This window comes from Coregonus clupeaformis, unplaced genomic scaffold (assembly GCF_020615455.1).
Source record: "Coregonus clupeaformis isolate EN_2021a unplaced genomic scaffold, ASM2061545v1 scaf0115, whole genome shotgun sequence".
In the NCBI taxonomy this organism is placed as follows: Eukaryota; Metazoa; Chordata; class Actinopteri; order Salmoniformes; family Salmonidae; genus Coregonus; species Coregonus clupeaformis.
In genome coordinates this window covers 384,166-398,246 of record NW_025533570.1, presented here as the reverse complement: position 1 = coordinate 398,246, position 14,081 = coordinate 384,166, and the positions used below count along the sequence as shown (strand labels likewise).

Genomic DNA, 14,081 nt, shown 5'->3' with positions numbered 1-14,081 from the left:
GTCCGGGGTCACAAAAACAGGGTGAGCCAGAAGCGCGAGCAAACAGGTTCCGGGTGTGAGCTTTGCAGACGATCTGACACCGGAGAGCTGAAAGACAGGGCCTTAAATACTGGGAGAGGTTAGTGGGTAATGCAGCGCAGCTGGCAGAGTAATTAGAGCCGAGCAGAGCAGGGACAGGTGGAGCTAGTTAGGCTGAGTAGAGAGAGGGAGGTGAGCAGAGTGGAAGATAGTGGAAACAAATTAAGGTGGTAACCCGGTGGAGTGAGAGGGCTCATGACACCACATTTATTTTATTATTCAATTTCTTCCCAATTTTGCCACTCTAATCACATATTTGAAATCTGATATGCCAACTTTTGTCTTTGAAAATGAATTATTTGAGGCTATGTATTTTTGCAGCCATTCATGGACAGTCTTGAATAGGTCATACAAATAAGCATTGGATATTAAATGCTCCAGGAATCAAATATAAATGTTGACATTTTTATATTGTGCACATGCTAGGCAGAGATGGTAGGAGGACTCACAACTCATAAACACCTCATATTTAGTCTATGTAGAGTAAGATGAAGGCACGGATCTTCAACTAGTAGGAATAAACCACCTGAATATTGATATTCATTAGATTTTTCTTGAAGGTTGAGTGAATGTGAGAAAATAATTGTTATAACAAGAACATTGGCTTAATTTGGCCAAAGAAAATGGCTCAACAGAATGAAATAAAACAATTAAGAACTGGTTTAAACCTTCACAAATGTTTTGAACAGGCTATATTGCAGCAATTACCAACAAAGGCAAGTGTCTACAGCACCCAAAAAATGACAGAAATAGGCTAATGTTATTTATTTTACAACAGACCTACTTATAACCTATCTTAAACTAAATATGGAGCACACAGTTAAAAAGACAGATTTAATTTAATTTAGCCAATGAAAATGTCTCAACAGAATTAAACAAAACAGGTTTTTTTTTTAAACTGGTTTCGATTAATAAATAGGCTTACAATAATAACAATGATATACAATAATAATAATGATAAAACAAATAATTATTTAAAATAAATGTAAGTTCCAAAATTGCATCCTACCTGAATAGGGAGTTGTACAGTAGCCTGCATTTGGCCATGCCAACATTCTTCTCATCTTCCACTACAATGTTAAAACGTATATTAAATCCCCCTTGTAGGCTTTTCACTATAGGCAAACTCTTTTCCACTAACTTTAGTTTTACTTCAATGAAAAAGGCCTCCATCTTCACAATCAACAGTGGCCTAGGCCAAGGCTCCTCTCTCTCTCTATCTCCTACCCAGTATGCTCAGCAGTGGCCTAGGCCAATGCTCCTCTCTCTCTCTATCTCCTACCCTGCATGTTCAGCAGTGGCCTAGGCCAAGACTCCTCACTCTCTCTATCTCCTACCCAGCATGCTCAGCAGTGGCCTAGGCCAAGGCTCCTCTCTCTCTCTATCTCCTACCCAGCATGCTCAGCAGTGGCCTAGGCCAAGGCTCCTCTCTCTCTCTATCTCCTACCCAGCATGCTCAGCAGTGGCCTAGGCCAAGGCTCCTCTCTCTCTCTATCTCCTACCGAGCATGCTCAGCAGTGGCCTAGGCCAAGGCTCCTCTCTCTCTCTATCTCCTACCGAGCATGCTCAGCAGTGGCCTAGGCCAAGGCTCCTCTCTCTCTCTATCTCCTACCGAGCATGCTCAGCAGTGGCCTAGGCCAAGGCTCCTCTCTCTCTCTCTATCTCCTAACCAGCATGCTCAGCAGTGGCCTAGGCCAAGGCTCCTCTCTCTCTATCTCCTACCCAGCATGCTCAGCAGTGGCCTAGGCCAAGGCTCCTCTCTCTCTCTATCTCCTACCCAGCATGCTCAGCAGTGGCCTAGGCCAAGGCTCCTCTCTCTCTCTATCTCCTACCCAGCATGCTCAGCAGTGGCCTAGGCAAACTGAAAAGCCTATAGTGCATAGGGAAAGTACCAAAACACCTTGATATAGGGGAGGCGCATGCAAGCAATTGAGGACATGTGGCTAGGATGGAATAAATTATATAGTAAAACCTGCAAAAGAGCGAATGTTAACCTTGAAAGAAAACATACTAGCCTCCCCTGTGCCCACACAACTCTCCCCAAAGCAAAACAAAAAAAGTTTGACAACCCTCCCCTATTTTGTACCACCGCTCCCTCCATTCAATTGCGATCTGTCCCTAACTTAATATAGCCCTTGCCTTCATCACTGGCATCCGCCCAGCCATTGTCCGCGTGAGACTTGCAACTCCTCCACGGTTCTGTTCCACTACGCCACATTCCTACGTATTGTGTCAATACGGAACTGTTGCTTGCTCCTCACTACAACTACAGTATTCATACAGTATCGCGTTTTGCAATCCCCATTTCCTCTTGCTCTCTCTGACAGTGTGATGTTTGGCAATAGTGGGCATGTGTTATAGCTGCCCGCAAAGTAGGCTACACGTCACATTAATCTAGAGCACTGAAAATCGGCGATATCATGGAAGCAACAGGGGCCATTACCCGCAAAAGAAGAGCCACTATATCCTCTGGAAAAGGTGTTACTTTGAAACAAGTGAATGGACGGTCAGCGGTTGATGAAAGTATCAACGGCCCCGGTGACAGCGGCAACATTGTAACGAAGCAAAATGTAACCGATTTGCCTTCTACAATGTCAAAGGAAAGGAAGAAACGAATAAATGTTCCTAATGATAGACAGAGGTGAGGCATAAACTAACAAAACCCGGACGTGTCCTCATAGTGTGGTGAATTTATGCCAGGGAAAACAGCTCGTTACTGTATTTATTACTGCACCTACTTGTGAAATCTTCCCTTATATGAACACTTTATAATGGCGTAGAATGAATTATGTGCATATTACTTTGAACCCTTTCGCATAGTCTATATGTCACCCATGCTGGTTCAGTAGGCTATATGTCATTTTGAATCTCGAAGGGAAGTCAGTGGTGTGTTGCGGAAGTCATTTGGGAAGGGTATTTCAGATCAGTTAACTATAGCTGTATTATAGGAAATGAGTGCGCACGTATTCAAACTATCCATGTTTCTTCGTGCCCCAGTTGCCACAGGTTGCAGGAGTCCCTGTTGAGCTCTGCCAGTGGTTACAGGAACTACAGAGGAGTCCTCAACTGGTGTGTTGTCATGCTGGTAAGTTTTTTTCTGCATCTTCATAATGAGAGTCTCAGTTAATGCACCAGTCTGCTCAACAACACTCAGGTCAGTGTAAACACTAAAATCACTGGCCAGGTTTCCCTCTTAGGCTACATTTTAATACCTAATCATTTTGGGGGGGGGACTATTTGTTGTTCCATGTAGTGAATCTGTTATACAATGGGTTTGTATGGGCTAATAGCAGGGAAGGCCAAATAAAATGATTAATCAAATAATTTTGTAAATAATAACATTTTTGATACTTCAAGGGGTCTTGAAATTCAAAATCAAATAGAAAATGATTATTGGTATGACCTTCTTAAAACAATTCCATATAGCTTAGTAGACCCCCCATTCCCCTGGTTTAGACTGGGCTTAGACTGTTTAGTGCCAAAAATAAGGGGTTAAATACATGTAAAAAAACACCAACTAATGTTTCCTGACCTTTCTTACAGTAATCTCTCAGATTTAGGACAGACACTTCAGAACAAACTTCCTTGAGATTTTTTTGGTGGGACTATCTGTTGTTCCATGTAGTGAATCTGTTATTCAATGCGTTTGTATGGGATAATAGCAGTAAGGCCAAATAACATTTTTCATCAAATATTTGTTTTAGATATATTTTCTTATACTTCAAGGGGTCTTAAAATTCAAAATCAAATAGCAAAATGATCCTTGGTATGACCTTCTTTAAAACAATTCCATATAGCTCAATTGGCCCAGCGTCGTCGAGGGTAGGGGAGGGAATGGCCGGCAGGGATGTAGCTCAGTTGGTAGAGCATGGCGTTTGCAATGCCAGGGTTGTGGGTTCGATTCCCACGGGGGGCCAGTATGGGAAAAAATAAATAATGTATGCACTCACTAACTATAAGTCGCTCTGGATAAGAGCGTCTGCTAAATTACTCAAATGTAAAATGTAGACCCCCCATTCCCCCGGCTTAGACTGTAATGGTTTAACACAAAGCAGCAGCAGATTCCCTACAAGAGGAGTCGATCAGAGAGCATCACTGTGTGGTGGTGGGTGTGTGCCCCCAGGCCTCACCAGAGGGCATGTTCATCCCACACTGGGCCTAAAACCAGAGTGTTTAAAGACACCTGACACTTATTCAGAACACCTCAAGAGGATTATATATCTAGCTCAAGGCTACTCTGTGTTTCTGTTCCTTTAGTTTAGTAAGATTACAGTGAAAGTGAGACAATATCATATTTCTCATCATATTCTTTTTGTCTTTTAATTATTTTGCTGCTAAAGGATCTGATGTGGATTGAGGTGAGGCCAAGGTCATACTGCTTTCATGTAGGGGACTTTTAATAGTCTGATATTCTGAGAGATTCCTTTAGGCCTAACTTACTAGACACAGGATAGTTTAGGTACATTGCACTTGTGCCGCAGCGCTTACTGTTGCTGGACTAGACCTGTCCAATCCTAAAGTGGGACACGTAATGCTTAGCTATATAGTTAGCTAATGACTTTGTTAATAACCTTGTGTTTTGCTAATTCAGTTTGGCTTTGAAGTCAGTGTGTGAGAGGATGGGAAAACAGCAGGACATTCCCACTCCTCTCTAGCTTTCAGTGAGTCTCAATACAACCACATAAACCATTGTTTTACTCTTTAGAGAGAGATGTTGGAGTTCAAGGATGGTTTGATGATGCTAAGGGCAACATGGGAGTACCATTCCCATAGAAAAACACACAGACATTTAGAAGTGTATCTTAAGTGGGGAAATATAGCATTGAGAGACTATCTAAAGTAATCATTCTCCAACAGCTAGTTAGTCAGTCTGAATGCACGTCAAATCTGGAGCGCCGCCAGCTTAGTCCCCTTCATCAAAGCCGTTGAGAATAAATTCGAATTTCTAAAACTGTTGATAATCCACTCTCTGAAACAAGATAATTTTGTCATCACAGTAGTTTGTTCAGACTTTGTGAACTTCTTCTCAAATTCACATTGAACGTGGAGAAGTCTTTGTATTCCATAATAAGATGTTACAATCCAAAAGGAAACATTTTCAATGAGGGAAGGAAAGAATCGCAAGACAGACCAAAAAAATCTAGAGAGTGATTATCTTGACTTGCAAACACTTCATCTTTTAGCTGTCAAGATCAGTTCCACAAATAATACCGTGTTTAGTATTTTATTAGGATCCCCATTAACTAGAGCCAAAGCTGCAGCTACCCTTCCTGGGGTCCACATAAAGCATAACATTCATAGACCATTACAGCTGAAGGGCAGAGCTACTTAAAATGACATCACACATAACATTAATAGACCATTACAGCTGAAGGGCAGAGCTACTTAAAATGACATCACACATAACATTAATAGACCAGTACAGCTGAAGGGCAGAGCTACTTAAAATGACATCACACATAACATTAATAGACCATTACAGCTGAAGGGCAGAGCTACTTAAAATGACATCACACATAACATTAATAGACCATTACAGCTGAAGGGCAGAGCTACTTAAAATGACATCACACATAACATTAATAGACCAGTACAGCTGAAGGGCAGAGCTACTTAAAATGACATCATACATAACATTAATAGACCAGTACAGCTGAAGGGCAGAGCTACTTAAAATGACATCATACATAACATTAATAGACCAGTACAGCTGAAGGGCAGAGCTACTTAAAATTACATCATACATAACATTAATAGACCAGTACAGCTGAAGGGTAGAGCTACTTAAAATGACATCATATATAACATTAATAGACCAGTACAGCTAAAGGGCAGAGCTACTTAAAATGACATCAAACATAACATTCATAGACCAGTACAGCTGAAGGGCAGAACTACTTAAAATGACATCACACATAAAATTAATAGACCAGTACAGCTGAAGGGCAGAGCTACTTAAAATGACATCATACATAACATTAACAGACCAGTACAGCTGAAGGGCAGAGCTACTTAAAATGACATCATACATAACATTAATAGACCAGTACAGCTGAAGGGCAGAGCTACTTAAAATGACATCATACATAACATTAATAGACAGGTACAGAACTACATACAGTACCAGTCAAAAGTTTGGACACACCTACTCATTCAAGGGCTTTCTTAATTTTTTTACTATTTTCTACATTGTAGAATATAAGTGAAGACTCAAAACTATGAAATAACACATATGGAATCATGTAGTAACCAAAAAAGTGTTAAACAAATCAAAATATATTTTATATTTGAGATTCTTCAAAGATTCTTCTCAACCAGCTTCACTTGGAATGCTTTTCTAACAGTCTTGTTGGCTGCTTTTCCTTCACTCTGCCGTCTGTCTCATCCCAAACCATCTCAATTGGGTTGAGGTTGGGGGATTGTGGAGGCCAGGTCATCTGATCAGCACTCCATCACTCTACTTCTTGGTAAAATAGCCCTTACACAGCCTGGAGGTGTGTTGGGTCATTGTCCTGTTGAAAAACAAATGATAGTCCCACTAAGTCCAAACCAGATGGGATGGCGTATCGCTGCAGAATGCTGTGGTAGCCATGCTGGTTAAGTGTGCCTTGAATTCTAAATAAATCACAGACAGTGTCACCAGCAAAGCACCCCCACACCATAACACCTCCTCCTCCATGCTTTACAGTGGGAAACTACACATGCGGAGATCATCCGTTCACCAACATCGCGTCTCACAAAGACACGGCGGTTGGAACCAAAAATCTCAAATTTGGACTCCAGACCAAAGGACACGTTACCTGCAAGGAAACACGTGCCGTCATCATTGCTTTGCACAAAAAGGGCTTCACAGGCAAGGATATTGCTGCTAGTAAGCTTGCACCTAAATCAACCATTTATCGGATCATCAAGAACTTCAAGGAGAGAGGTTCAATTGTTGTGAAGAAGGCGTCAGGGCGCCCAAGAAAGTCCAGCAAGCGCCAGGACCGTCTCCTAAAGTTGATTCAGCTGCGGGATCGGGGCACCACCAGTGCAGAGCTTGCTCAGGAATGGCAGCAGGCAGGTGTGAGTGCATCTACACGCACAGTGAGGCGAATACTTTTGGAGGGTGGCCTGGTGTCAAGAAGGGCAGCAAAGAAGCCACTTCTCTCCAGGAAAAACATCAGGGACAGACTGATATTCTGCAAAAGGTACAGGGATTGGACTGCTGAGGACTGGGGTAAAGTCATTTTCTCTGATGAATCCCCTTTCCGATTGTTTGGGGCATCCGGAAAACACCTTGTCCGGAGAAGAAAAGGTGAGCGCTACCATCAGTCCTGTGTCATGCCAACAGTAAAGCATCCTGAGACCATTCATGTGTGGGGTTGCTTCTCAGCCAAGGGAGTGGGCTCACTCATATTTTTGCCTAAGAACACAGCCATGAATAAAGAATGGTACCAACACATCCTCCGAGAGCAACTTCTCCCAACCATCCAAAAACAGTTTGGTGACGACCAATGCCTTTTCCAGCATGATGGAGCACCTTGCCATAAGGCAAAAGTGATAACTAAGTGGCTTGGGGAACAAAACATCGAAATTTTTGGTCCATGGCCAGGAAACTCCCCAGACCTTAATCCCATTGAGAACTTGTGGTCGATCCTCAAGAGGCGGGTGGACAAACAAAAACCCACAAACTCCAAGTATTGATTATGCAAGAATGGGCTGCCATCAGTCAGGATGTGGCCCAGAAGTTAATTGACAGCATGCCAGGGGTGATTGCAGAGGTCTTGAAAAAGAAGGGTCAACACTGCAAATATTGACTCTTTGCATAAACTTCATGTAATTGTCAATAAAAGCCCTTGACACTTATGGAATGCTTGTAATTATACTTCAGTATACCATAGTAACATCTGACAAAAATATCTCATAACACTGAAGCAGCGAACTTTGTGAAGACCAATACTTGTGTCATTCTCAAAACTTTTGACCACGACTGTACTAATAACGGCTACACTGCAGTCATCCATTTTGTTACAGTTGCTTACTGTTACAATTGCAGGTCCTGATTCTAATCTCTCAGAACCAGTTGTTCTCTAAACACTAGCGAGAATTTCATAACATTAGGAACCACCCGTGTCCTTGGTTCTTCCGTTTGACGTTAATACTGTTCATAATAATAATGTGATTCATAGATGTTACTGAATGCAAGTGAATATGTAGACTTTTTATAGATCCATCACTGCATAATGTGCAATAAATTGAACAGAGTTATCATTATCATCAGATAGGCTTCACCTACGTCCTTCGCCCTGTCTAGTGCATACAAATGAACTAAACCAAACTGCCAGTAAAGGGTTTACTGAGGTATAGTGTAACGTGTTACAGTGTACTGCCCATAAAGGGTTTACTGAGGTATAGTGTAACGTGTTACAGTGTACTGCCCATAAAGGGTTTACTGAGGTATAGTGTAACGTGTTACAGTGTACTGCCCATAAAGGGTTTACTGAGGTATAGTGTAACGTGTTACAGTGTACTGCCCATAAAGGGTTTACTGAGGTATAGTGTAACGTGTTACAGTGTACTGCCCATAAAGGGTTTACTGAGGTATATTGCAACGGTTTGCAGTCTACCGCTCTTAAAGGGTTAGCTAAGGTATAGTGTAACGTGTTACAGTCAACTGCCCTTAAAGGGTTTACTGAGGTATAGTGCGTGGCCTTTGGACTTATTCATAAAATTAATAAAGTCCCCTTGATATGGAGTTTCCTCTGGTTCTCTTATGGAGTTTCCTCTGGTTCTCTTATGGAGTTTCCTCTGGTTCTCTTATGGAGTTTCCTCTGGTTCTCTTATGGAGTTTCCTCCGGTTCTCTTATGGAGTTTCCTCCGGTTCTCTTATGGATTTTCCTCCGGTTCTCATAAACTTGTTTTGCATTTCCATTTTCATTCCCCGCACCACACTCGCACCCAGAGGCGTCAAAATAATAATAATACTTTGATAGTTAGGTGCATCTACACAGATACAGTGGGGAAAAAAAGTATTTAGTCAGCCACCAATTGTGCAAGTTCTCCCACTTAAAAAGATGAGAGAGGCCTGTAATTTTCATCATAGGTACACGTCAACTATGACAGACAAAATGAGAAAAAAAAATCCAGAAAATCACATTGTAGGATTTTTAATGAATTTATTTGCAAATTATGGTGGAAAATAAGTATTTGGTCAATAACAAAAGTTTCTCAATACTTTGTTATATACCCTTTGTTGGCAATGACACAGGTCAAACGTTTTCTGTAAGTCTTCACAAGGTTTTCACACACTGTTGCTGGTATTTTGGCCCATTCCTCCATGCAGATATCCTCTAGAGCAGTGATGTTTTGGGGCTGTCGCTGGGCAACACGGACTTTCAACTCCCTCTAAAGATTGTCTATGGGGTTGAGATCTGGAGACTGGCTAGGCCACTCCAGGACCTTGAAATGCTTCTTACGAAGCCACTCCTTCATTGCCCGGGCGGTGTGTTTGGGATCATAGTCATGCTGATAGACCCAGCCACGTTTCATCTTCAATGCCCTTGCTGATGGAAGGAGGTTTTCACTCAAAATCTCACGATACATGGCCCCATTAATTATTTCCTTTACACGGATCAGTCGTCCTGGTCCCTTTGCAGAAAAACAGCCCCAAAGCATGATGTTTCCACCCCCATGCTTCACAGTAGGTATGGTGTTCTTTGGATGCAACTCAGCATTCTTTGTCCTCCAAACACGACGAGTTGAGTTTTTACCAAAAAGTTCTATTTTGGTTTCATCTGACCATATGACATTCTCCCAATCCTCTTCTGGATCATCCAAATGCACTCTAGCAAACTTCAGACGGGCCTGGACATGTACTGGCTTAAGCAGGGGGACACATCTGGCACTGCAGGATTTGAGTCCCTGGCGGCGTAGTGTGTTACTGATGGTAGGCTTTGTTACTTTGGTCCCAGCTCTCTGCAGGTCATTCACTAGGTCCCCCCGTGTGGTTCTGGGATTTTTGCTCACTGTTCTTGTGATCATTTTGACCCCACGGGGTGAGATCTTGCGTGGAGCCCCAGAACGAGGGAGATTATCAGTGGTCTTGTATGTCTTCCATTTCCTAATAATTGCTCCCACAGTTGATTTCTTCAAACCAAGCTGCTTACCTATTGCAGATTCAGTCTTCCCAGCCTGGTGCAGGTCTACAATTTTGTTTCTGGTGTCCTTTGACAGCTCTTTGGTCTTGGCCATAGTGGAGTTTGGAGTGTGACTGTTTGAGGTTGTGGACAGGTGTCTTTTATACTGATAACAAGTTCAAACTGGTGGCATTAATACAGGTAAAGAGTGGAGGACAGAGGAGCCTCTTAAAGAAGAAGTTACAGGTCTGTGAGAGCCAGAAATCTTGCTTGTTTGTAGGTGACCAAATACTTATTTTCCACCATAATTTGCAAATAAATTCATAAAAAATCTTACAATGTGATTTTCTGGAGAAAAAAAATCTCAATTTGTCTGTCATAGTTGAGGTGTACCTATGATGAAAATTACAGGCCTCTCTCATCTTTTTAAGTGGGAGAACTTGCACAATTGGTGGCTGACTAAATACTTTTTTTCCCCACTGTATACATGTACACTCATCCACACACACACACATTCATGCTACACACACATCACAACTGCTGCTACCAGACTCTTATTATGATTTCTAAATACGTCACAATTTAAACACTTTCCCCCCTTTCCCCAAAACATGTGTATTGTTATGCTAAAATGTTTATTCTACTGAGACATTTACTTTGTTTGTATTCTTATCTTTTATCATTTGTTGTTGTTGTTCCATTGTCGAAAAGGAACCTGCAAGTAAGCATTTAGTTGGATGATGTATCCCGTACGACTAATAAAACTTTAAACTTCAATGGAAAATAAACACTGTAATTTAATCCTATGATGAATGTATGCTTGTACCAAGTGAAACAAACTTTATTTTCAAGGATGCAATGAATTTACGAGCCCTCTTTTGCTGTAGGTCTTGAGCAATGCCCGTCTGTTCTTGGAAAACCTTTTAAAGTAAGTACGTTATGAGAAGCTTGACATAAAAGAGGAGGATAAAGGAGTGTGGTCTTTTCCAACGACGTTGTCATGGGCTGTTATTTGACGGTTGGAAGTAAAGGCCCAGTTTTCACCGAATGGAATGTAACGTCAGCCCCTTCACAGCTAAGACCATATGCTGTCCTGTACACTACTGCAAGCGCAATGCCTCTTGACTGTCCCCAGATGCCCACCACAGTAGCAGCCTGTAGGGAACAGCTTACTAAAGGCATACTGTGGTAAAGACGTGCTAGGAGGGTACATTGTCATGTATTACTGTAAAGTAACATAGGAGGTTCTGTGTCTGATTCTCTCAAACACGCTGTATCATGTTTTACAGTATAATGCCAATGCAAATACTTGCAGCATTCTGAAAACTGAAAGGCTGAAATGTTTCAAGTGAAGTTTGAATGACACATGCACAAGTACAGTGAAATGCCTTTATTGCAAGCTCTAAACCCAACAATGCAGTATTCAATAGCAATGTAGTATTAAAAATAACAAGGTAGAACAAAAACACACAAGATATACAAATAAGAATGTGGTTTGATTCAACTGAGCTCTGAGTGTCTAACCACAGTATTCTGTTTTTTCTAGGTATGGCATTCTTGTGGACCCAATACAAGTGGTTTCTCTATTCATAAAGGACCCCTACAACATGCCTGCAGCATGCCTTGTTATCGGTACGTGGACTTTACTCTGCTCTAACATGGACTTTAGGGTCCTTTTGGATATACCCCCTCATTCCCCCTATGCATTAGATCACTATCACTCTCCCTATACACTAGATCACTCTCCCTACACACTATCACTATCACTCTCCCTACACACTAGATCACTCTCCCTACACACTATCACTATCACTCTCCCTACACACTAGATCACTCTCCCTACACACTATCACTATCACTCTCCCTACACACTATCACTGTCCTCTGTAGCTCAAATGGTAGAGCATGGCGCTTGTAACGCCAGGGTAGTGGGTTCGATCCCCGGGACCACTCATACGTAAAAATGTATGCGCACATGACTGTAAGTCGCTTTGGATAAAAGCGTCTGCTAAATGTCATATTATTATTATTATTACTCTCCCTACACACTATCACTATCACTCTCCCTACACACTAGATCACTCTCCCTACACACTATCACTATCACTCTCCCTACACACTAGATCACTCTCCCTACACACTATCACTATCACTCTCCCTATGCACTAGATCACTCTCCCATCACACTATCACTATCACTCTCCCTACACACTAGATCACTCTCCCTACACACTATCACTATCACTCTCCCTATGCACTAGATCACTCTCCCTACACACTATCACTATCACTATCCCTACATACTATCACTATCACTCTCCCTACACACTAGATCACTCTCCCATCACACTATCACTATCACTCTCCCTATGCACTAGATCACTCTCCCATCACACTATCACTATCACTCTCCCTACACACTAGATCACTCTCCCTACACACTATCACTATCCCTACACACTATCACTATCACTCTCCCTACACACTAGATCACTCTCCCTACACACTATCACTATCCCTACACACTATCACTATCACTCTCCCTACACACTAGATCACTCTCCCTACACACTAGCACTCAATCTCCCTACACACTAACACTATCACGCTCCCTACTTACTATAACTCTCCCCACACACTATAATTCTGACTTCACACTATCGGTCTCCCTACGCACTATCACTCTCCCTAAACACTATCACTCCCCCTACACACTATCACTATAACTCTCACTACACACTATGACTCTCCCCACACACTATAATTCTCCCTACACACTATCACTCTCCCTAAACACTATCACTCCCCCTATACACTATCACTCCCCCTACACACTATCACTCTCCTTACACACTATCACTATCACTCTCCCTATACACTATCACTCTCCCTAAGCACTATCACTCCCCCTACACACTATCACTATCACTCCCCCTACACACTATCACTATAACTCCCCCTATACCCTATCACTATAACTCCCCCTACACCCTATCACTATAACTCCCCCTACACACTATCACTCCCCCTACACACTATCACTATCACTCCCCCTACACACTATCACTATCACTCTCCCTACACACTAGATCACTCTCCCATCACACTATCACTATCACTCTCCCTATGCACTAGATCACTCTCCCTACACACTATCACTATCACTCCCCCTACACACTATCACTATCACTCTCCCTACACACTAGATCACTCTCCCATCACACTATCACTATCACTCTCCCTACACACTAGATCACTCTCCCTACACACTATCACTATCACTATCCCTACACACTAGATCACTCTCCCTAGACACTTATCACTCTCCCTACACACTAACACTATCACGCTCCCTACTTACTATAACTCTCCCCACACACTATAATTCTGACTTCACACTATCGGTCTCCCTACGCACTATCACTATCACTATCACTATCACTCCCCCTACACACTATCACTCCCCCTACACACTATCACTCTCCTTACACACTATCACTATCACTCTCCCTATACACTATCACTCTCCCTATGCACTATCACTCCCCCTACACACTATCACCCTACACACTATCACTCTCCCTAAACACTATCACTCCCCCTACACACTATCACTATCACTCCCCCTACACACTATCACTATCACTCTCCCTATGCACTATCACTCCCCCTACACACTATCACTATCACTTCCCCTACACACTATCACTATCACTCTCCCTACACACTATCACTATCACTCCCCCTACACACTATCACTATCACTCTCCCTACACACTATCACTATAAGCGACTGTAAGTCGCTCTGGATAAGAGCGTCTGCTAAATGACCAATTATTTATATTATTATATTATTATATTATTATTATTATAATTATTACTATC

At 42.1% G+C, this 14,081-nt stretch overlaps 1 protein-coding gene across 2 annotated transcripts in view; it reads left to right on the top strand.

Annotated features, from left to right (window-relative positions):
- Positions 1-2,251: 2,251 nt before the first annotated feature.
- LOC121543315 (diacylglycerol O-acyltransferase 1-like) overlaps positions 2,252-14,081 on the top strand; it is a 43,836-nt gene continuing 32,006 nt past the window's right edge. Inside the window, exons 1-4 of one of the 2 annotated variants that reach the window (XM_041853107.1) lie at positions 2,252-2,719; positions 3,076-3,163; positions 11,084-11,124; positions 11,743-11,828. In XM_041853107.1, coding sequence (XP_041709041.1) covers positions 2,499-2,719; positions 3,076-3,163; positions 11,084-11,124; positions 11,743-11,828 — 436 coding nt within the window. In that variant the 5' untranslated portion in view covers positions 2,252-2,498. The remainder of the gene's footprint in view (positions 2,720-3,075; positions 3,164-11,083; positions 11,125-11,742; positions 11,829-14,081) is intronic. The other variant, XM_041853106.1, reaches the window with a different exon arrangement.